The sequence below is a fragment of the Vollenhovia emeryi genome, unplaced genomic scaffold (assembly GCF_000949405.1).
Source record: "Vollenhovia emeryi isolate VEMERY1.0 unplaced genomic scaffold, V.emery_V1.0 DF939170.1, whole genome shotgun sequence".
NCBI lineage: Eukaryota > Metazoa > Arthropoda > Insecta > Hymenoptera > Formicidae > Vollenhovia > Vollenhovia emeryi.
In genome coordinates this window covers 1103032-1125391 of record NW_011967196.1, presented here as the reverse complement: position 1 = coordinate 1125391, position 22360 = coordinate 1103032, and the positions used below count along the sequence as shown (strand labels likewise).

The window sequence follows — 22360 nt, the reverse complement described above, 5'->3', positions numbered from 1 at the left end:
AGAGTACGCTCTCGGTAACGGTATCGGATCCCGTGGCTTGCACTGATTATAATCCTAGTTAGAGCATAGAATGACCGTAATCGTTTGACCGAAAGGATTCGAGGGAGATTACTTTTCGTCGCAACTGTTCAATGTTTGCAGCTATATCCAATTTAACCATAATATATTTGTACGACTAGAATATTTCATAATATTGATGGCTCCTGATAATGAAGTAAGATATATATTTGTTGCTGTTCACAACTGAGCGATATATAGCGTGGAATCTTAAAAATGTAATCTCGCGTATTTGATAAATTGCCGCAATATCTCAGTGCATATCGCGACTGCGCTTTTTTGCAGTAAGTAATAGCGATATGAATCCTATTTTGCAAGTGATACGTATTTATACGGTTAGAGAATTAATGACGAACACGCGAGATCGAGTTTTAATTCTGCCTCTGGCAACGAGGAATACATCGCGCGCTTGGACAAAACCGTTCCCTCGAAGAGACCAACGATCTCGTAAAGTTACTCGGGCCGGCGTTATAAAACCCGTCTTTGACTCGCCTTGGGATTCAATATCGCTGAGAATGATAATACGGCCGTCTTCGCGAATGTGTCTAGCACGTCGTCCTTTACGAGGACTCTCTCGCTCGCGGAAGAATTCCTTGCCGTGCGAACCGTTATGACAAACTGATATCCCCCCCCCCCCCGCAGCTATTGCGAGGCAGCTATAGTGAGAGCGGAGCGTGGCCACGTAGATTCTATCAGTGAAAATCGCGTCTACCTGTGTGCGCCGTAGACATTATCGCGCCTCCCTTTTTACGGCGGATGAGGAGTTGGGTCGGCGACAAGCAGATGAGGTTGAGAGGGAACGGGGGTGTATTAAGAACTTTTTTTCATAAAATATCTTATGAGAGGTAAGCAACCACGCTAGAAAGGAGAGAGACAGAAAGAGACCCTCGCTGCTCTCGTTCACGTTAACGACGTTTCCTGAATTTAAACGCTCCCTTATTCGCCCATGTTGTTCTGGCCGTTGTCGTAAGATACACATCGCGGATCGCGTTTTAAAATTCGCAATGCTGAAGCATTAAGGATATTGTTTCTTGAGTACATTTTTTGCGTGACGTCATGTATGTGCCAGACGCAAAATGTGGAATTATCCTCAATTTCGGAGCATTAATCTCCCTTTTGTAATTGATTCGATTTAAGAAACGAGAAAAAAGGATTTTCACAATTCAAATTGCATGGCACGTGAAAGATGATCTTTTTGACACAAACCGTCGCCCGTAGACAGAAATGCAAGTTTCTCCATTTGTGGATAAAAGAACAAAAAACAAATTGAGTAAGGCTCATTATCGCCAGTGGTAATTAAGACGGAAAGTTTTTAAAAATTAACCAATTGGCATAAAAAGCTATGTATATTTAAGTCGCAACGTTTCGACCTCTTTATCGGGTCCTTTTCAAGTTACGATCTAATGTTGACTGAACAAATTAATATTCATGAATTAATTCTGTTTCGGCATGAAATTAATTTGTTTAGTCAACATTAGATTGTAACTTGAAAAGGACCCGATAAAGTGGTCGGAACGTTGTGACTTAAATATATACCACTTTTTATGCCAGTTTGGTCGATTTTTAGAAGAATTTCCCCGAGAAGAAGAAACGTTAGAGAGTCATTTAAAAAATGCTTGATTGGATAGCAATTGAGATTCGAAAGATTAAACTGTCTTAGAAACTCTTAAACGAGTTCGTACCAGAATTCCGTGACGAGGAGAACGAGCTCTCCTTCCCTTCGTGTCTCGTCGGCCTGCTCTTGTCTCTCCTCTGCATCGTGCCCATGTCCCGCTCCTTCCATTTCTGCGCGCGCCACGGAGCTTCACTCATGTGATAACCGTACCGAGGGGGATTGACCCCCCGGTTTCGCGGGTCCACCGTGACCCCGTCAGATCAACAGCGAATTCGCATTACCTACGTACGCACGCCGTCCCTCTAATGGAGTCACGCGCACTCGAACGATGGGGGGTCATTTCGTCGATCGAGTCATTAAATAATCCATCAGCGTCTCATCAACAAATAGCCGTTGCTGGCTAACGGCACGTCTGAGCCTCATCCTTGGCGGGCTTGTTCCCGGAAAGACTCACGAACGGAAACGGTCGTTTCTCCAAGTGGCCGGTCCTTATTTTCATGACTGTCCTGTCAGTTAACCGCATCGACGTCGCGCAACAAACCTTCGTTGCTCTTTTCTTCTCCATCAGGCCGAGTGCTTTCCATGACAACGTACTTCCCAGCTGCGATGTTCCGTACGACGTGCGAAGCGATGTTTTGGTTTTCAACGCCGCGCGAAGAAATAGCAGCAAGCTGATGTTACGTTTAAGATAATTGACGTGCTTTCAATTTTAATTGCGACTCTTTTTCTTACTTAATTCTCAGTCAATTGAGATAGTATTTTCAAGTTGGATATCATGCAACGCGTCGGTTTAGAACACGATGCCACTACCAACCGTCGCAGTGAAGATCCGCGATACTGTTCGATCGGTCGATCATACTTTTTTGTTAGCTCGACAAAGTCGACACAGTCTGAATCCCTCAAACGTTCTTACTCGCCCTCCATATCTCTTGGCGCGAATTTGCCGCGCACTTCGTACGAGCTTTACGAATTCTTCGTCACAGCTCTATCTCCGTCCCGACGTCTTTCTCTTTCTCGTTACGTAACGCCGAGATGCGCTTCTCCGCCAGATGTGCGTCTCCGCGCGGCGACGTCGCGACGCCGAGGCCCGACGTATCACGTTCGAAGTCCCGAACGATGACGGACATCGGTGCATCGAGCCACTTCCGGACTGGTCCCGGCATCCGGAATTCCGTACTCCGCGAGTTTGACAGCTTCCGCGGGCCGCGAAAAAGCGTGCCGGCCGTTTAGAGCCACCGGGCGAAACTAGTCGACGCGTGGCTACATCACTGCCGACGGTCTTTATCCCTACCGCGAGCTACCTCTTCTTCGTCCGCTTCTTCATCGCGCGTCACGAAACCACCGCCGCAGGTTTCTCTATCTCACTCTCGCCCTCGCGACTATTTAAATCCTTTGTAGTCCCTCGTGGTCTCGCGACGCCAGGACTGTACCCGTCGCGCTGGTGTTCGATGCATTTCTTTCTCAAAGTAGAAAATTGATTGGCGAGAGGAGCGGCATGCATAAAAATGTCTTAACAAAGTATTATTTTATAATTAAAAAATTTTTTTCACGATTGTGAAATGATCAATAATAAGTTTCATTGTTTTCATTGGCACTTTTAGAGCGCGCAGAGTAAATTATATGCCGTCAAAGATTTTGTAATGATTCTTTAGCTATGAATTCTCTGTCGGAACAGAGTAGAAATTAATTGACAAAGCTTGATACAAGAGACTCCAATTATCAATGAAAGAAAAATATATACTTTCGGCTTTGTAGAGTATAAGTTCCCGAGAAAAATTGCGCTATACGTAAATTCAGAATACTTTTACCGAGTTCCCAGATACAAATGTTTTCGCTTTTATCTCAGGTCTATTAGTTGACCCAAGTTATTCCGGCACTGACCGACGTCATTATACCTTTTGATGTTATTTTAGAAACGTCGCCGGAGGTGATATTATAAATTTCGCCATTTTATTGTCCGCCTTGACCGCGATATTACGTAAACGCCATAGTTTTGACCGAGAAAAAGACTTCTTGCCCTGACAAGTCTACATATTATTTCAGTTTATACGTTTGTATTAATTGTAAAGTCGCGCATGTGCATATGTACACTAAATGCGTCGATGATGTTGCCGTTAGAAATATACGATGTCCGACATAGATTTTTTTAGCGGTTACACTCTCAAGCGTATTTTCGGTTTCGTTCACTTTCCCCGGCAATTTATTTTCCGCGATTTAATATCGTTCGTCGTGAGAAGTGACATTGTCAGTTCTTGTGTTTAACATCATCAGTTTTCAAGTCCGACAGTGGCGCGATATTTTTGATATTGAAGAAATTCGGTGCGAACCCGAGGGATGATAAATTGTTCATTAGACTGGCGCCGTTTCTTCACGCGGCGATGTAATCTATCAAGAGGTTGAAAAAGGACTCAAAATAATCTCCGAGCTTGACGTAGGTGGCGTCTGGTTTTCCCATCGAGCGAGCATGAGACGGAAGCAGAAAAGGGAGAGAGTCCAAGATTGATCCAACAACTCACTTTGAACCCTCACGGCGTGCTGTCAGTTTTTCTAATCGTGAAGGATTTTCTTCGCACGCCACTTGAATGCGCCATGATAATCCGGCTGCATAATGTGTCGGAAGGGACAAAAAAGCTCGTGAGACGCTATCTTGATTCGACGAGAGTGTCAAGCATACCTTTTCTGTTTATATGCACCGGGTGGCCCTAAAGCGTTCCCAATTTCCACTTTGTAATTATGAAAACGTAACCGTATGATATTTAAACATTCGTAATTAGTTGTTGTCTTTGAATAAGTAATAACAAAATTTAAAAGAAGATAATTAGAATTTGTTAGACTTGCAACGTTTAATTTTATTGTCATTTCAATTAAAAATCGTCAATGAGTAATACAGCTCTTTGTGAAAATAATGTTGTAGCTGAGAGAAGCTGTAAAGTAACGTTGATTAATCTTTGATAGCATTAAGTGTATCAAAAGTATGCACTGCCTGCAACATATTTATAGTTAACATACTTATTTATTTGCGGCTTGACTCAAACGTTTATTAATAGTTGACGCAGCTCGGAATATTCGAGTTACCGATTGCTCCATCGATGGGAGACTAAAATCGAGATCGGTTTGACGTTCCAAGGATATTACGTGGGATAATAAGCGTGTAACTTTTTGGAGCCTGTACAGCGTCGACATCTGGATCCCGGGTTCTAAGAGAACAAACGCCACCCCGGAATATTTGCCAAAACAAAGCTTTTCTTGGCTCCTCGGGTAAATAAATCTCGAGGAAATCACGCAGACGCGCGATTCATACGTGCCGTCGTTGAAATTTTTTACACTAACGTCACACTCCCTCGTAACGTCGGCACATCCGGGAATGAAATTACATTCCTGGATTATAATCAAGGATAATAGGCAAAAGCTATACGATGACGTGTATATATACCCACCATTGTTAATTGAGCTTCCCTGAAGAAATGCGATTAATTGAGCAGCCGATTTCAACAGGCACTTGCGAGCTTTTCCGCGTTAGAATCCTCAATAGTCCGATAATTGGCAGAGAGTTTCACTTTTAGCCGATTAAATCCTTTTCTCTTAATTCTCGTTCAACTTGTAACTTCATTTCTACAGCTTATAAATTTACCGAATAACTTAATCAGTCACGTGGATTCGTCGTTGTTCACGTTTAGTTACAGCAAATCACCGATAAAGTTTTCTTCTTCCTCTTGACTTACCAGGGCACTGTTTCTTTTTACCGTTTGTCAAAATAAAGCAGCGTAATCGCACAATGGGAGTCAACGTTTCTTTACAAAGTGGAGCGCGAATACGTTTGGCGTCATCTCGGGCGCATTTAGCAACTGAGTCAAGTCTGCTGGATCGAGACCGCCGGTACTAGAAACTATGCTATTCGCTTACCCGACTGGACAAATTCAGCGTGTGCAGGCCAGGCCTCGAAAATAGTTCGCAGCAAGTTCGTACGGTGACTTCAATCTGATGCATGCACGTGTCTATTTGTAGATGACCGCGGCGCGATGCAATTTACCAGATCTGCCGTAGTCGCGCAATAAAATTTCCTGTGATTGTCACGTACATTTGACCTTTTGTTTGACATCACCCGCAATGACGAATTCATAATTAAAGCGAGATTAATGGTGTCCATTTAAAACCTTCCCTCAATTTCAGAGAGCACAGATTGCACCGAGCGAGTTTATTAAAACATCTACCAGTAGAGCACAAAAGTATTCAAATAATTCCATAATATATCTGTAAGAGAGGATACAAAGAGAGAGAGAGAGAGAGAGAGACAGAGCAATAACTGTACAAGAGTGTCCAATTAAATTTTGATGACACGTTCTCAGATAAATTTCGAATCCATTTTTTATTAGAAACATTGTATAACTTTGTATATCATCAAGATACTAGATTCTTTCTCATCGCGACACATTTGCCAACTTTAATAGAATAACAAAAGTTTGAAATTCTCGCTCTTCCGTGACGTATCAAAAATTCCTTTAGCACGGTAGTTAAATTAATCCTTGATTGCTTTGGCGCAGTCATACCCTAGAGGATCAAATATTTAACATTATTAGTTGGTCTGGCCTGCCACTAACGCGTAATGGAAGTCCCTGCGAAATTAATTTGGCCCCCGAGTGTGAATCGTCTATAACGGCAAATTAATAATTTAAACAGCGGCGTTCAGAGCAACTGCGTTAATAAAATTCGCTTAAAACATCCTCCGGGCGAGAGGGAAAAAAATGAAACGGTGCGAGTAATAAACAAGTTGCGTAAATAACAGCGTTACACTAACAAGATACGAGAAAATTCGGGTAATAGCCTCGTTCGTCAGACTTAAATTTTTACAGCCGAATTTCCGGTCACTAAATTCAACGCGTGTACTTGTTCGTCGGTAGAAATAAGAGGAAGGTTGGAGACGGTTCTTTTTCGTCTTTCTGTATGTTGAAAATCATTTTCTCCCGCTCGAACGTTCTCATTAACTGAGCGTGTGATCAAGTCGAGGTAAAAGAAGAGTAATCACGGCATTATTGCGCCCGTTCGAAGTGACACATTCGCAAACCGTCGCGCGATCTCCTTCACCTTCGATTCATCGACGAATCCACGTGAGCTGCCGCGCGTTTCCCCTTCAGCCCCTCTCCCTTTACCTTGCTCCACCTCGGCATTGATGTGAATGGTCCTCAGTCTGAGCTCCTCGTTCTCGTAAATCATCCCCCTCGAGGACTTCCGGTCGAGTTTTCTATTTGGCTTGACGCTGACGTCCCGCCGCCTGGTTCTCAGCATCCCGACACCGCCGACACCGCCCACCCCCGACCCCGCCATCATCCTTTTCCACTCGTGCCACTTGTCTTCTTCCTTCTCCGCGAACGGTATGGCGTGGTGTATCACAAAGAGCGGATCGCGACGAGTGACCGATTGTCCGCGACGATCGGCTGCGCCTTGCGCGCGGCCTCTCGAGAGGAGGGCAACACGCGACTCCCTTGCACCCTCCCTTCTCTCGAGAAACTTTCGCGAGATGTACTCCCGTTCCTCGTAACTATTTGATCCTCCGTTTGATCTTCGGCGAAGAAAGTTCGGAGCGCGAAGCTTTCGCGCTCGCCAGACCTGGCGAGCGCAACTACGACTTGACCACTCGACGTTCTTTCGATATCGCGCAGGCAAATCCGAAGATTCGTTCCCGAAGTGTTTATCTTGATTCTTTATACGTTACGAAATATATCACTCCGAAGCATTCGCACTTTCTTCGGATGGCTTAGTCCGTGATGGCTCTCACCATAATCACCTTTCTACCATTTCATGATGGCTTAAGGAATTTTGTACTATTATTCGTATACTAATCCGCAAAATTGTATCGTCCGAAGACGTCTTTGACGCTACTTTTTTCTTTATGTCGTTACAAAATCTGGTACCGAATTCTCTTCTCTGTTAGACGTTTATGATAATCATTTCCAGCCAGCTGTATATCTTAGTCTCGTATCAACCAGTTCGATAAGAGAAAATTAACATTATATTGTATTTATAGCATTATAATAACTCCGCGCACCGAAAGGATTAAAGGTGCGCGCTCGCGCCGATACGCCGGATCTCGAGAGCTACGCGGCGCGAAGCCACTTCCTCCGTTTAAAGCCGAGCGTATGTTCCTCGAATAATCGCACAGTCACTTCGTCGGCGACGAGTCTGCGTCAATCCCGGGAACAAACCCCGGGAAGCGAGGTGTAATTGATGCCGGGGAGACCGAATAGACACCTTACTTGCCGAGTCACTCCCTATTGTGCAGACTATACACGCCGGTTTGTAGTACCGCCAAGTTTGTACACGCCGACTCGCGATGTCGCGCAGTCTACGCAGACCTGATATCACCGCCGCGCTGTTGCAACGCGGGACCGGGGTTAAAAGCCATCGAGTTGCCGCGGAGTAATCCGTCGAAAATTCCGTATACGTTCGTAACGCGCTGTTGTATCCCGCGGATTATATACCTTGGGTCCGTAGCGAGCACAGAGCGCCGGGGAGCCATCGACGCCGGCGAGCAACGTAATCTGCCTATGATCTCCGTTGTGTTGATACACGTCGTTGTATTAACTTAGCGCGGATCCTCCACCAGGCAGTACTAATTGGCTAATTCCCCCGGGATTACGTGTCTCCTCTCGGGCCGTCACGGAGACGACGAAGGACGGTCGACTTGCTTCGTGGACCTGTCCTCGGTCCACGCGGTCGCGGTAAATCGTTTAGACGGAGTTACAGTATCCGGCAATACCGGTCGCCGCGTCGCCCTCGCGGCCAGAAGAATTTGCATCGGGCACTCATTTCTCACGCGGTATTCCTCGCACGTAATTTGCGTCCCCATTACTCAGCGTTTATCAGCGTGCTCGGGCGACCACCTCTCGCACTTTCAAGCTCCGTTCTTCCGGGGTTTTTTTTTTACTTTTCCCTCTCCTTTCTCTTTCGCTTTCTGTTTCCCTTTCTTTTAATTTGTTTTGCACGTCCGCGCGGCACACGCGAGAGAATTTATCTCGTCGCCCGGCCGGATTTTCTGCAATCTTTCGGCCGGCTGCGACAGTCATCGGTCGACTACCGCGCGTCGTTATGAACGTCGAGATTCTCGCCCCTGGGACGCCGGCGATTATTCACGGGGGACTTAAAGTTGCCGCCTGAACTTCTAGTATCTAGCCTTTTTTCCGGTGGAATATGCGCGTCCGTGGGATGCGCAAAAACTACCCTCGCGAGAACGACATGAGTGGTCGCGATACGCAATGCCCCGCAGTTGTTACGTGGCCGATTATCCACGATGACACGATGTCCTCATCGCTCGAAGACTCGCTGATCCTTAAAAAAAAAATACGTTCAAGTTAGAAGGAAAGTGACGAAACGGTTGCCGCGATAAAATATTGTCAGAACGAGGTACTTGTGCGACAAATAGTCGACTTCGTGAATTACACTGCGTTTTTTTCTCGGTGGATTCTATGCATCCTCTGACCTTTTGTTGTCGAATGAAGTTTCCAAGTGATCGCTCCTATCGTTCCTATCGCCGGTGATCTGAAAAAGAATGTCTGTGTTAGAAATCATGTGACGTAATCGTATAATAATTAATTAATGTGGCTTCTGCAGGAAGGAACGGTTAGTATGAGTGCTTTGGTGGGGCTCCTTTTATTTTTGTAATTTTATATGACTTTCATAAAAAATATTATTCAATGTATTATCGAGCAAACGCATTGATATGCTAGGTTATATACGCGCATTTAAAAACATATTTGAAAATATGTTGTCGAGTCTCAAAGGGCTGTCAAATCTCCTCGAAATTGTATCTTTTGACTTTACTAATAAGCCTGCAGAGGTCGGTGACCTCATATATTTAATAGCGCATTTGAAGCCTCGCAACATTTATTGTGTTCATCTCGGTTTTTTTCTGTTAAGATCTACTTTCTCCATAAAACAATATTAACCCTCAAAGTACTTCTGCGAGCGATCGGCCCGTAATCCTATCCCAGTGAACACCACACAAGTAACAGTTACATAACATTAATATTATAATTTCGTACTCAACAAGATAAATGTAACATAACATGTATATAACGTGTTATATTACACCCAGGTTATATTACATTTATCTTGCTGGGTAGGAAATTAGAATATTGATGTTATGTAACTATACTTGATGTTTACTGGGATGTTAAAAAGTACAACTTTAATATTTTGTTCGTTCCTTTATTTCATCGACGACACTGAAATTTCGCGTACTGATAGATAAAATTTACAACTACAACGTACTTAAATTTCCATGCAGGAGCCTTAAATACTACGCAGATTAAATTTTTTTGCAATGAAAATGTATTTAGAACAATTGTGAATACCTCATTGTTTCCAAGTAACCCATAATTTGATTTTTATCAGATACAAACTGCTTCACTGGTTACAAAAATAGAATATTTGCTCTTAAATAGAAATTGATAAAACGCAAAAATAGCCCATTTTACCTAAACATCGTTGTAAGAACTGTCGCAAATGAAGGTTTTATTCGCTGAGTGAGGTTTCGGTCGCGAAAGAAGTCACGAAGGATACTTGAGTGAAGGAAGTCTTGCAGGATATTGTACGTGATTTAAAACCTTCTCGACAGCTTCGCTTAGAGGATTGCTTCACGTGTCGTAGAACGCGGAGTATTCGATGCGCGTGTTCGAGCAAATGCGCGGAATGGCAAAACATTCCGCTCTTCTTGTGAAGAAGGAAGCAAGTAGTATCCGCTTTGAAAGACACTTTTTTTCGCGATGTTGCTCTCTTAGCGTTTTTCTATTTTTTTTTTCATTCTGAGCTCGCTCTTCTTAGGACACTCAAAGTCTAGGAAATGACATCAAAGAGGATAGTGTAGTAAGGCAGGTGCGTATCCTTGATCCTCTTGTTGTTTTGCTCCGAGAGCACACATAAAGTGCGACAAAGAGAGAGCAACAAGGAGAGATAAATTTAAAAGACGAGTAGAAATTTATCATATTCTAGAGAAAATTGATTTGAATATGTGAAGCTTCTACTGTCAAAAGTAAAAATATAATGAAACCCTTCCATAAAAAAGAAAAATTAAAGGTTTGTTGGAACATAAAGTGAACATTTGATAGCGAGAAATGCAAGTGCTAGTCTAAATCTGATAAAGTTTTAATATTTTTCTGAATTTGGATCCTCGTGAACCGAAAGGGAAAATAGAAACTGTGCCATAGAGTCCGAAATACCGCGAATATATTAAAAATATTGAATACAGAAGAAACAAAGCTTCCTCTGCGAGGAAGCAATAGGAGGGTAAAAAGAAGGAGAAACTTTGCTCATACATTTCTCTTTCATTTAGCTAGCTTTTTGTGATGATCTTAATTACTGTATAAATACGAATCTCGTCGTGTTTGCATTAGAAACTTGCAATTATCTCTGGGTTACCTCATGCGATAATTAGAAAAAGAGCGAGAACTTTACGTTTCGTCATACGTCTGCGGACTTTCTTGATGAAGTTGATCCTTTAATTAACGTCGACGGAAAATGATAAAAAAGGTAAATGACCAACTTTTCTCTCGCTGGGATATCACACTGGAAGAGGTAAAGTCGCGTAAAAACGTATAAATATACGGAAACCGCGAAATCTGAGTAGTAGAAATAGTATTTTATGAAAGAAGGATAAGACTATATACGCGTGTTTAAAGCAAATATTCGATTTGAACGCACTCCAAGTAGCAGGTGAGGCATGATTCATGGTTCATGTCTAGCGCGAAAATTAACGTTGTATTCGCCGACGAAAATTATTTACGAAACGTATTACATATCGAGGAATCTATATAAAGAAAATTAATTTCTGTTTCCATTTAACATTGCATGAAAATGATTAAGCAAATTCTCACGATATATTTTGCAGCAATCTAAAATATCGACAGACGTCAATTTAACTTCGATTAAATTATTATTTATGCTATCGATTATGTCGACGGACGAAAATAGAATTAGATGCACATTTTGAGATTTTCTGTGTCTATTACCGTCCATTTCTATTGATAAATTATTATCGCTATTTATTCGACAGAATCAAAATTGATCCATTTAGCCGCGGTTATCGAGAATCGATTATACTATTCATCGTTCGCTGCAAACAGGTAAATCCCGCTTAAATAAACTTATTTTATTTATCAGTAATTTTGACTGGTACGGATGATTAATGATTTTCTCAGGAGCGCAGCGCCAGATGATACCGCTATTTATAAACAAACGCGTCGCGTGCAAAGCGCCGGCGTACTTAGCTTTTGCAAAATAAAATATGAAACGCTCTGTCGCGGCGAGTTGTTCGCGCGCTCGCGAATCTAACGAGTTAGGACACGAGGCCTTTGATGCGAAACCCACGGGATGTAAGAGAGACCAGAAGTTTACATCGTGCAACAATTACGCTCTTTTAAGCGTGACGACGCGACAGAATTGCGGGGGCGATGTGTCTTCTTTGTAACGTGAATTTCAGCAGTACGAAAGTTTTCGCGCTGCCGGGCAAAAACTTAAGGCTCGTTAAGAGGCGCGCATTTGCATGACATTTATCACAACTCCTGTGAGGACCTTTAAGATACGTGCCAGCGCGACCGGATAAAGCCGGAAGGATTAATGAGGACGTCTTTCTCCCGTCGTCTCCGTTGCCACGCTCGCACTTCGCACGGTGTTAAGACGAAATATATATTCGCCCGGCTCTTAACTCTTTGGTACTTTGGCGTCATCTCTTCGCCGATGTTGTTGCTCTCTTAATGCCTCGCGGGAGAATATCAGTCGCCAGATATGCATAATAGACGTAAACCTTATTATGCAACTATCTTCCGATTTATTGCTTGGAAGGGGGGAATTGAATTTTATCGAAGGAAAGCAAGGGCGATTTCGAACATTTCAATAAAATATTTCGGATATACAGAAATATATGAGATATTAGTGCAAACTGACGAGATATAAATTTTGCGTGTACAATGCGAATGTAATATGTTATTATTTTATTGTTCGCGGCAGTTTTTCGCATCTCTCTTTACTTGCGATTAGAATAGACTTGATCTCACTCGTGAAGTGCTTTTTTCGGAAGCTCGCTCTCATGTGCGTGAAGTGCTGTACTACCTATTGGCCACCTGGTGGCCGTGTAATTTTAACGATTTCCGGTCTTGTTCGACGGATACGCGTTTAACAGCCCGCGTATTACGCGCATATTAATATACCAATATAATCCACGCCGTAAACCAGATGTGGGTCTCGACATGTAATACGATGTTAATACCAAATAATCGAAAACCGCGATTTTTAGTACGTATCCAAATAGTTAAATTATAATTACTACGCGCCGGATGTGGCGCTGCTGCACTGTCATTTCAATTTATGTGTCTCGATCGGAATATATTATAATGTAATACATCTCGATTCAAAACAAGTCAAGTTACGAAAAATATCGACTGACCTCTTTCGCAGGGTTGTATCTCGATTTCGCACAATTTCCGGTTTTTCTGTTTAAACGCTCATTCCGTCCCTAACGAAAATTGCGTAAAATCGAGATGGAACCTTGCGAAAGAGAGTCGATATTTTCTTTCCATACGCGGAAAAAAATGCTGTTGATTAAAGCAAAATGAAGTCGCTTGAATTAAACGTTAACGTCACGGGCTGCCACAAACATAAATCATTCACTCAATTGCATTTGCTATGGATTTTAATTTTAAGCATTGAACTAAATATCCAGATTATTAAGACAACAATCTGATGTTTTTCATTTATTAATACTGATGTTGTTTCAACGATTTCATTTCAATTACAGTGATCTTTTGATACAATATCATTCTTGTTTCCGTGTGTGAAAGGAAGCAATTACTTCACCCTTCATTGATTTCTCTCAAATGTTACTTGTCGAAATCTCTTTCTAAATCAAGAAAATTAATTGGGGGATTTGCACAACTTTTTTTTTGTGCGCGTCACTTAACACGTTTCAGGACTTGGACTTTTCGTATCCAACTCACGCAACGGCGATGCCGCGTGCAAAACCGGTCGGGCCTTCCCTCGCAAGCGTATTTGCGTGGCGTGAAACGTAAGCGGTACAGCGGCCGTGACGCCTCGTGCGAAAATCGAATTTGCACCGTGAAGTGCGAGATCGGGACGTTATCGGCCAGCCGGTGTGTGCACAATTTTAACGATTTCCGGACGGGTTACTTTCGGCGTAACGCGACGTTACGCTTGAAGGTCGACGCGAGCCAGACCCCCCGCGATTCAAAACCTCGATCCGAATGATCGGCCGCGTTGGAACGGAATCGATGACGGAGCGTGTTATTATTAAGCGAAGCGATGACGGCTTCCCGATCGCGAAATGATCGCGCCGTCGACGTCTGCCGCGCTTTACCGTACCACGTTAAAGGGAATCTTCTCATTTACAAATACATTGCCGCGCTGTTCAAAACAGAAGCTAAAGCGAAACCTCCGCTTTATTTGTTCTCCATAATGGGCATACGTAATGGTACGCTAATTCTAGAAGAATTGCTATTTCTAGAAGAAATTTAAGACATCGAAGTTGGTTTCGGTACGTGGAATTCGAACGTAAACATACGAACGTCGAAAAGAATTCGTTTATTATTTACTAAAACTAGAAATAGTTAACGAAAGGTTAATGAAGAGCTCGCATAAAATAGTTCGGTATGTGACAATAAAAATTCCAATTACTATCTTCGTGAATGTCAATCGTTGAATTTAACTTGGCATTTTTAGAAAATCACCATAAAAATTCCACTTGTCAATTACAATAAAATCTGGTTTTTAACGTAACATTAAAATCAATTGCAAAGATATTACGCAATGGTAGTAGTCATTATTATGCTTATTTTATTGATGAAGACATTGCGAACTTATCAAGTTTCAAAGTTTAAAATCAATTAGAAATTAAAGAGGCCGTTTAGGACCGGGCATAGGTGTAAGTAGCCAGTTAAATTAAATTATTTAAGTGAATTCATATACCGTATTTTCTTTTCCAACTTATCCTGTGCGCCAGTTACATACTAGTCTTAAAACACAGGTTAATCCCCGTAAGTGGAAGTGTTATCGTCAGTGAATTCACGTTTATAAATTATTTTAATAATGCTACACAGTAGCATCTAATGCCCGGTCCTAAACGGCCTCTTTAATTTCTAATTGATTTTATATCTTAAAGGACCTATGTTAAAATTGTAATATTTCAAAGTTTAGTTTAAACAGAGTTTGAGTTTGTGCCCGTTAAAGAACGTTTATAGCTTAAAGAGATAGCGATTACCAGCCGGGAACACGCTGTAGAACATGTCAATGGCGTTCATGACATATACAGTCGAGACAACGACGGGCCCATGGATTACATGCGCGACACGTGTCGCCGACGCATTTACCGGTGTGACGTTAACACGTGCATCGTCGCGGCTTCTCGTTGCGGCGCGTCTCGCAACGCGTAAGTGCCGCGCCGAAATGCGTGTACACTGTGGTTTCGAATGCACGTTGCGAATGATTTACACGCGGTCGCGGGTAGCGTGCACCGGATGCAAGTTGCTCGCGCAGATGCGACACGGAGATTTAATTTTCCGAGCGCGATCGTTAAAACCGGATCGTTCTCCCCGGCGTTCGATTCACCAGTTTTAATTATCGCTCGTCAAGTCCCGTCGCATTTTTTTTTTCCTTTTTACTGCAAAATTCCGCTCGAGGGCGAACACCCGAGACCCCGATATATCCGTCATCGATGGAAAACATGTCGGACGTAACGAAGAGGATGGTCTCGACGTGAGTGCCGTGCGCCATTCTCGGGCTTTCCATTCAAAACGAGTCGTGTCCAATTAAGCGAGATGCCTTGTGTGCGCTTCATTTATTCATAATGCGACATGTTTCGTCGATATTTCGCCTCTGGCTAAAAATGGCGAGCGTATACGAGCACCAGGCGATGATCCATGTTTGTTGTCAATAACATCTTGTCTCTAAATTTAGCACAGGAGAAATGTAATAATAAAACTTACAAATTTTATTAGCACAACAGATGTAAAGATATAAATTAAACAAAATGTCCGAACTTCCGGCAATTGAAAATGTTTCGTTAATCGCAATTACGTAAAAATTAACAGTTACGTGAGAAATAACGAGAAAATCTGTTTACTCAAAAGTTTGTCTCTTGAAAATTACTGACGCTCATATTATTTAAAAGACAAATTTGTTCTAAGGAAATATTTGTACAAGCCTGTCCGTACAACGGAATTGATGCGTCTGCAACAAGTTATCCGTACGTAAATTATGCAAATGTCTTACTTCTCACCGCAGGATATTAAACGAATGAATATAAAACGCGCGTAATAAAAGAAGTCACATGGGACACGGCCAGGTTACCCTCTTTGGGCAGGAATGTCTAATAACAGTAATAAAATGAAGCGGAGATGTACTTAGATGCCTCGCGAGGAATGCTAACGAGATGGTCTCCATTTGCAATTCCGGTATACTTTAGGAAACGTCGGGGAATACAATACACACAAGCCGAGTCTCGCGCAGAAGTCACTCCAAGGCAATCCGGATTCGCGACGATGCCACGGACGCGGCTAATTGAATTCAATCGAAAATGCTCGCCTAATTGCAGCGTCAAGCTTTCGTAAGCCTCGTCTTCGGAAGTTCGCTGTTCCTCTCCCCCTTCGTGGCCCGCCCTGTCTTTCCCGCGCTCGGCCTCCCTCGTCCCGCCTTCCATCTTGGAAGTGGGACTGAACTTTCAAGTTTATGGAACTGAATCTTAAGCGGCCGACCCTCCAATTTAAACTTGGGTTGCGATGCTATCGTTTTGCCCTTGAAAGCGAGTTACCTACGCTGGCGCGAGGACACAGCCGTGGATCCCCTCGGATCGTACGTCTTCGCGGTGACTCATGAATCATTTCGACGTGGCGACCGCAACGTGTTTCTCTCGGGTCTACGCTCAAGCCCTTTTACCACGCGTTTACGGTAGCGTCGCGGATTTCACGTTACTTAGGACTCGATGCGAGACAGATTTTTTTCAAGAGTTTCCAGTCGACTCCCCCTTTTTGACGCAAAAATCACTATTCGTCACCTCCGACGTTGGGTTCTTTGCTCCAGAAACGCAATACCCGTCAAACTTGTTTCCTTGTCCATTTATATCTCTTTTTCACGCCCAAAGTGTAAGATATCTTTGTAATCCGTCTTCCTTGGAAACATTTGACATTCGTACAGCTTTAACCATTTGTCTTGTAACTACGACAATAATAAATATTGATGCAGCAGCAAATGTATAACACAGCACCGATTTCTCACCGAGAAGAAGTAACCACTCAAACTTTTAACAGTGTTGCTCCCCCCGCTAGAAAATTATTTGTAATCCTGTCGAGCGATTTCACCGAGTTCCATTCATTTTTAATGACTTCTCGCGGTGGCGACGTAGGCGAAAGTGCGTAAAAATAAGCCGCTCGCGAGACGGAGCGGACAGCCTCCGCTGCTCTATGCGACTTGCCCGACTGATTTTTTCGAGTATATGTCCGACCTGTCAACGGCCTGATGGAGGAGGGAAAGACTCCAAGAAAAACCAACGATCGCCGAGTTAGAAATGAATCATCGGCCGGCTCGTAACGCCGCCGTCGACGATTAATTCATCCTCGGCCGCTCGTTATTACGGTCGACGGCCGACAGATTGGTGGGCGTGAAGGAAAAAAAGCTTTTACACGGCATTTTCGTGCGCGGGGCGAACGATCGCTCCGGACCGGTGCGGCGTGCGATATCGCGCCGATGAAAACTTGATCGGTGGGAGGAAAGAGGGGGAAAGATAGAAAGCTCGGGCCGCCACGTGGTACTCTTACAATTCGGAATTTCATAGACACGCTACTCCACGCGACGGAAATAACTCGGGGGCATCCCGTATGAACGTAGCCTGATAGCGCGCAGCGTGTAAACACCTCGTAGTCAGCCAATCGGACCTCAAAAAGTTCCCCGACGCAACTCCGCGAGGCGGGAAAAAGAGTCAACTTTTTAATATTCCGCGCACAGATAAAAGCATTAAGGGGATGCTGGAGTGGTTTGATTTACCGACCGCATACAGTTTTTGCGTTTGTAGATCTTATTATTGGCATTTATGTACAAAATAATACCAGACCGGATTGTGGAGTGCATAGTAGAATATTTTCATATAAAAAATATTGAGGCTTGAAGTCTAATTCGTATCGCATTATGTATTTGAAAGTTGGAAATGTGGTTTTCTTTCCATTCAAGAAAATTATTCTTAAATAATAAGCGTATATTTGTCTCGATTGAATTATATAAAACTGCTTCATTCAAGCAAGTTTTTCTTCCTTTAACGCCATGTAATCTCATTTCAAGATTTTCACGCTGAGACTAAACATATTGTCGAAAGAAGAACATTCTTTTTTTCTCTGTGCGTTGAACATCTTAGCAGTCGAGCCACGAGCTGAAAGTCCGCGAAGAAGTGAAACATGAGTTTCAGTCACAATAGAGCTTTAATGTAAGCCGTTTCTTCCCGGTCGCCTGTAATACAGAAATCGCGAATCTCTCTTAGAACATCGGTGTAAAAAAGTCCGGTGCAAATTGATTTAAAAGTCTGCTATGAAAGCCGTAGCATTGTCATATCATGTAATGTTATTACGTACCGCAGCCGCGAGGCGAGGGTTTTCGTCGCAGCGATTTAAAACTTTTCAGGTTTAGTGTACCTCTCGAAAGAGTTCTATTCACGATCGTTCGACGAAGTTTTCAAAGGAGCTCGCGTTTTTATGCTGCACACGCTGCACGCGCTGCTCTTACGTGTCGCAAAATAAATTTCCTCGCCGTATCCTCGCGTTTACTGTCGCGTTTACTGTTTGCGGTCGCGCACAGCAGCTTCGGAAACGGTTTACGAAGTGCGGATTTACGAATGTCGGTCCCTCGAATTCTCAGTAAGTCTTGTAGGATGATCATAGGGGGACTTTATCGTTACGACATTGTATCCCCGTCGTACACGACACGGAACGTCGCGTCGTAGCGTGTCGTTTATGTCCGAGCAATCTCGAGCGTGACTACTTAAATGTCTACATCGGTTGTCTGACTCATAGTGGCAGCGGCTCCTCGCACGTAGAAAAAAAAACCTTCTCCTTTGAGATCTTTACTCGCTCGAAAACTTCTTTATCGATATTTGCGTGTTGCAGAGTGATTCAGAATTATTTTTATACTTGAAAATGTTTCCCTTCCTACACCTTTAAATTCAGTTTGTTAAACTCGTGAAATTTAATTCGCTGTTTATAGAAACATTAAAGCCGCGGTACACGTGATTTCTATAGAAATATAAGATAGAACATTCCGTTAATTCATCGTCCTCGAAGACGCGAGCAAAGGGGTAACCACTTGATGTAATCGTGGGACAGTGTCTCCGAAATCATTATGAAATCCTATTTTAATAATTTTACATTTGAGGTCAATTAACACAAGAGCAATATGTTAAATTAACACATGATTGTGTTGAACATTCAACTCAAAAATTTTAACCGGCATTTTTTTAACAAGAAAACATAACATTTTCCAACTGTGTAACAGCTGTTTGAGGTTTATCGACGTTACATATTTTTAAACGTGCATATAGGAAAATGATTTGCAATTGGATGAGATTGTGATCGGATCAAATCGTGTGAAATCAAATGAAATCGTGTAATCTGCGAGACAGCATTTTTCAGCTAGTGGTTTACCCCCTTGCATGCGAGTGTCAGCCGTAGAGAACGAAAAGTCGTTTCGCCGTTGCGTTGTTGCAAAGATTCGCCGATATCGCGTCTGTGTTTCTAGAGACGCCGGTTTTTCGGCCTGCAATCAAAGGCCGCCGGGAAGAAAAATGAAAGGATTAAGTGGAGCACGAAACGAACGTCGGCCACATTACGGCGAAACTCGATTTCGCGACGAGGGGGAGGGGAAAAAAGATTCTAATTGTACTCAACGCAGTCGCTGCGGCGCGATAAAAGGGCCGGCAATAAAACGCAGCGAGGCGGCTAACGGGGAAGACGTATTTTTACGGGAGAGACGCTGTTACTCGCGGGTAAACGTCTCAATGTCCACCTCCACGCGGAACAGCTGATAAATGCACGCGCAATTTGACACGGCCGTATACCTCGTGGCCCTTTCCCTCACGGTATCTTTATTCCATGCTCGCATTCGCAACGCAGGTCCCGTGTATCCTCCCGCGCGTTTCGATTTTACGCCCGGCACCTCGATTCTTCGAGAAAATCGATACCCAGCGAGAAATTCGGCGGAAACGTTAAGCCGATTGCGAAAGTAGAAAATAATATGCTCGCGGGGGAGAATACTCGATTTTCATCAATTAAAAGCGTGGTAAATTTGTGAGCTCACGATATTTTCTCTCGTCACGTGTATTATTTTGCTATATTATTTAAGAGATTACCGCAGGGGGGGGAGGGGGAAATTACTCCCCAGCGACAAATTCCCGAATAAACTGTGTGTTCGCGATAGGCAGACGGTAATCCCGAACAGAACAAAAGAAAAGCCGCGTCCGCACTCCCGACCAAAGCCTCCATTGCGCCGGCAATGTAAACACCTGGATATATATAGCGGCGAGAGAAAACGGCGAAAAGTTTTAGCGAGTGCTTCTGACAATCCTCAAACGGCTGATGGGATTTATGTGTGTCAGAAAAAGTTGCTCTTTAAAAAAGAGAGCTCAAAATAATAAATTAATTTCGATTGCACTTAGAGATATTTCTAATCTGACTTAAACTCGCGGTGTTCACACTTCTCTGATACTTTCGACTTACAAGTAGCGGTACTGAATTAAAATCTTTCTTCTACGCCGATAATTCCAAATGCTCGTGACATGTTTAATTCAGAAATTGCGATTATAATTTTCCACCATCGAGAAGCTGCGAAATTACCAGCGGCACAACAATGTCCACTCCCCTCTCACCCCTCTCTGTCCTTTCGCCCTTTCTCTCGTCACTTTTAGACGCCGTAACTGGCGCAGACATTTCCAATTTTTCAGAATCAGTCCGTAACGTGATTTCATCTCTTGTCCGTGTCGTTATTTTCTCTTTCAGACTCGTTCCCGCTTCGGAAATTCTTTATGTCCACGGGTATCTTCGGGCACGTTTCCGGAACCGAACGAGAGATCGGAGATCGGTTATTTTTCTTTCTCTTTACGCCGAGATAACTCCGAGTTTTCTTGGTCTCTGTCCGCTTTATTGCCTCGCCTCGTCCGTCTTCTTCTTGCGCCGTAGCAGCGCGGAGTAGAGCGCGCCCTTCGATTCTAATAGAACATCGTAAAACCGCGACGACGTCGTGAAAAGTGTAGAAGACGATGCAGCGGGAAACATTCTTCAACGGGCATTCTTCGTATGTCCCGAAGACCGTCGCTTTTCCAATTTCTTCGAACTCCACATTTCTCGACTCCGACACTTTTTCTATGCTGATTTTTCGCGAGGAATGTGCCGGACACGTGAGAAATATCCACGAGAAGAAATAGACGAACGGACGTCGTTGCGAATAACGCGCGTTCCTTGTTTGAAATATTCCGGGGTAGAAAAATCGCCATATGTGACTTATCTGGTTTCATCGAAGACCGCTCATCTCTTCCTCCGATTATAAATACGCGATAATATCCAGTTTCTTTTTCAATGTGATTTTAGCCAATAATGAAATTTTGGTGCATCAAATTTCTCTTCTCCCTTTCTTCCTATTTCTAGTTCTAAAAAAAATACTTGTGCTAAAGACGGACGACGCCGATGAAATCAGATGTTGGCAGTCTAATAAGTCACCGCGCGCGCACTAATAAACTTAACTAAACAAAACTCACAAAAATTACACCAATAGCCGCAACGTTGCTTTCTCGATAACAGATTAGAAAAGGCACATTTGGACACTTTTTCACCCAAGGGACCGTGACAGCAGCCCATCTGGCTGTCATCATCCTCGCCGTCTTCCCGTTCTTCCTTTTTCGGATGTAAAAGCTTCTCTCCTATCTTCTCTCGTTCCACCCCTTTTTCCCCTAAGCTTCGTTATGTCACGTCAAATCAAGTTTGACCCTCGCTTTTCTTTACACCCATACAGGAAGACAGGGACTTTCTTTGGCACATACCTTTTTCTTCTTCTTCCTCTTCCACCTTCGCGACTTTTTTTTATTCGCATTCCCCGTCGTGCTCGTCGTCGTCGTCGTCGCCGTCGCCGTCGCCGTCGTGATCGTCGCCGTCGTCGTTGCCGTTGCCGTTGTCTTGGTCGCCGTTATCCTCCTCTCCTCCGCCGCCCTCCTCGTTCCTTTCTTTCTCCTCTTCCTCTTCCTCCCTTTGTCCCTCTTGCTCCTTTCCGCGGCCACGGCCGTGCGGAATTCGAACCGGGGTTCGATTTGGCGGCACCCGGTTGGAGCTGGTCGGCATTACTGCGTTCGAGTAGACTGCTCGCACCCGAAGTCTACCTCCTTCTCTACTCTTCTCTCCATCTCTCTCTCTTTCGCCTCACCGGCCCTCTCTTGCTTCCCCTTTCCCTCTCTCTCTCTTTCTCTCTCCCTCTCACTCTGTCGTCCGCAATTTCCTTCGCGCACTCCCTTGCCCTCTTTCTCGCACCTTTCGCGTTTTTCCCTCCTCCTCCTCTTTGTCTCTCATTCCCGCTTTCGTAAACGCTCCGTGACCCGTCTCGACTCTCTCTCTCTCTCTTTCTCTCCTCCGCGTTTTCCGGCGATGTTGCTCTCCCACCTCAAGAGAG

The 22360-nt window shown here is 43.7% G+C and overlaps 2 protein-coding genes across 6 annotated transcripts in view; one reads left to right on the top strand and one right to left on the bottom strand.

Annotated features, from left to right (window-relative positions):
* Positions 1-22360, top strand: part of LOC105563897 (tyrosine-protein kinase transmembrane receptor Ror) — a 284316-nt gene that overhangs the window by 72021 nt on the left and 189935 nt on the right. The window lies entirely within an intron of this gene.
* The window catches only part of LOC105563895, a 41422-nt gene that overhangs the window by 15967 nt on the left and 3095 nt on the right, over positions 1-22360 (bottom strand). The window contains exons 1-3 of one of the 5 annotated variants that reach the window (XM_012015872.1): positions 21741-21770; positions 9147-9205; positions 6820-8995 (exon numbers count right to left, since the gene is read on the bottom strand). In XM_012015872.1, the coding sequence (XP_011871262.1) occupies positions 6820-6997 (178 nt within the window). In that variant the 5' untranslated portion in view covers positions 6998-8995; positions 9147-9205; positions 21741-21770. Of the gene's footprint in view, positions 1-1739; positions 2922-6819; positions 8996-9074; positions 9206-21740; positions 21771-22360 lie in introns of those variants that run through there. The other 4 variants (XM_012015875.1, XM_012015874.1, XM_012015873.1 and 1 more) reach the window with 4 other exon arrangements.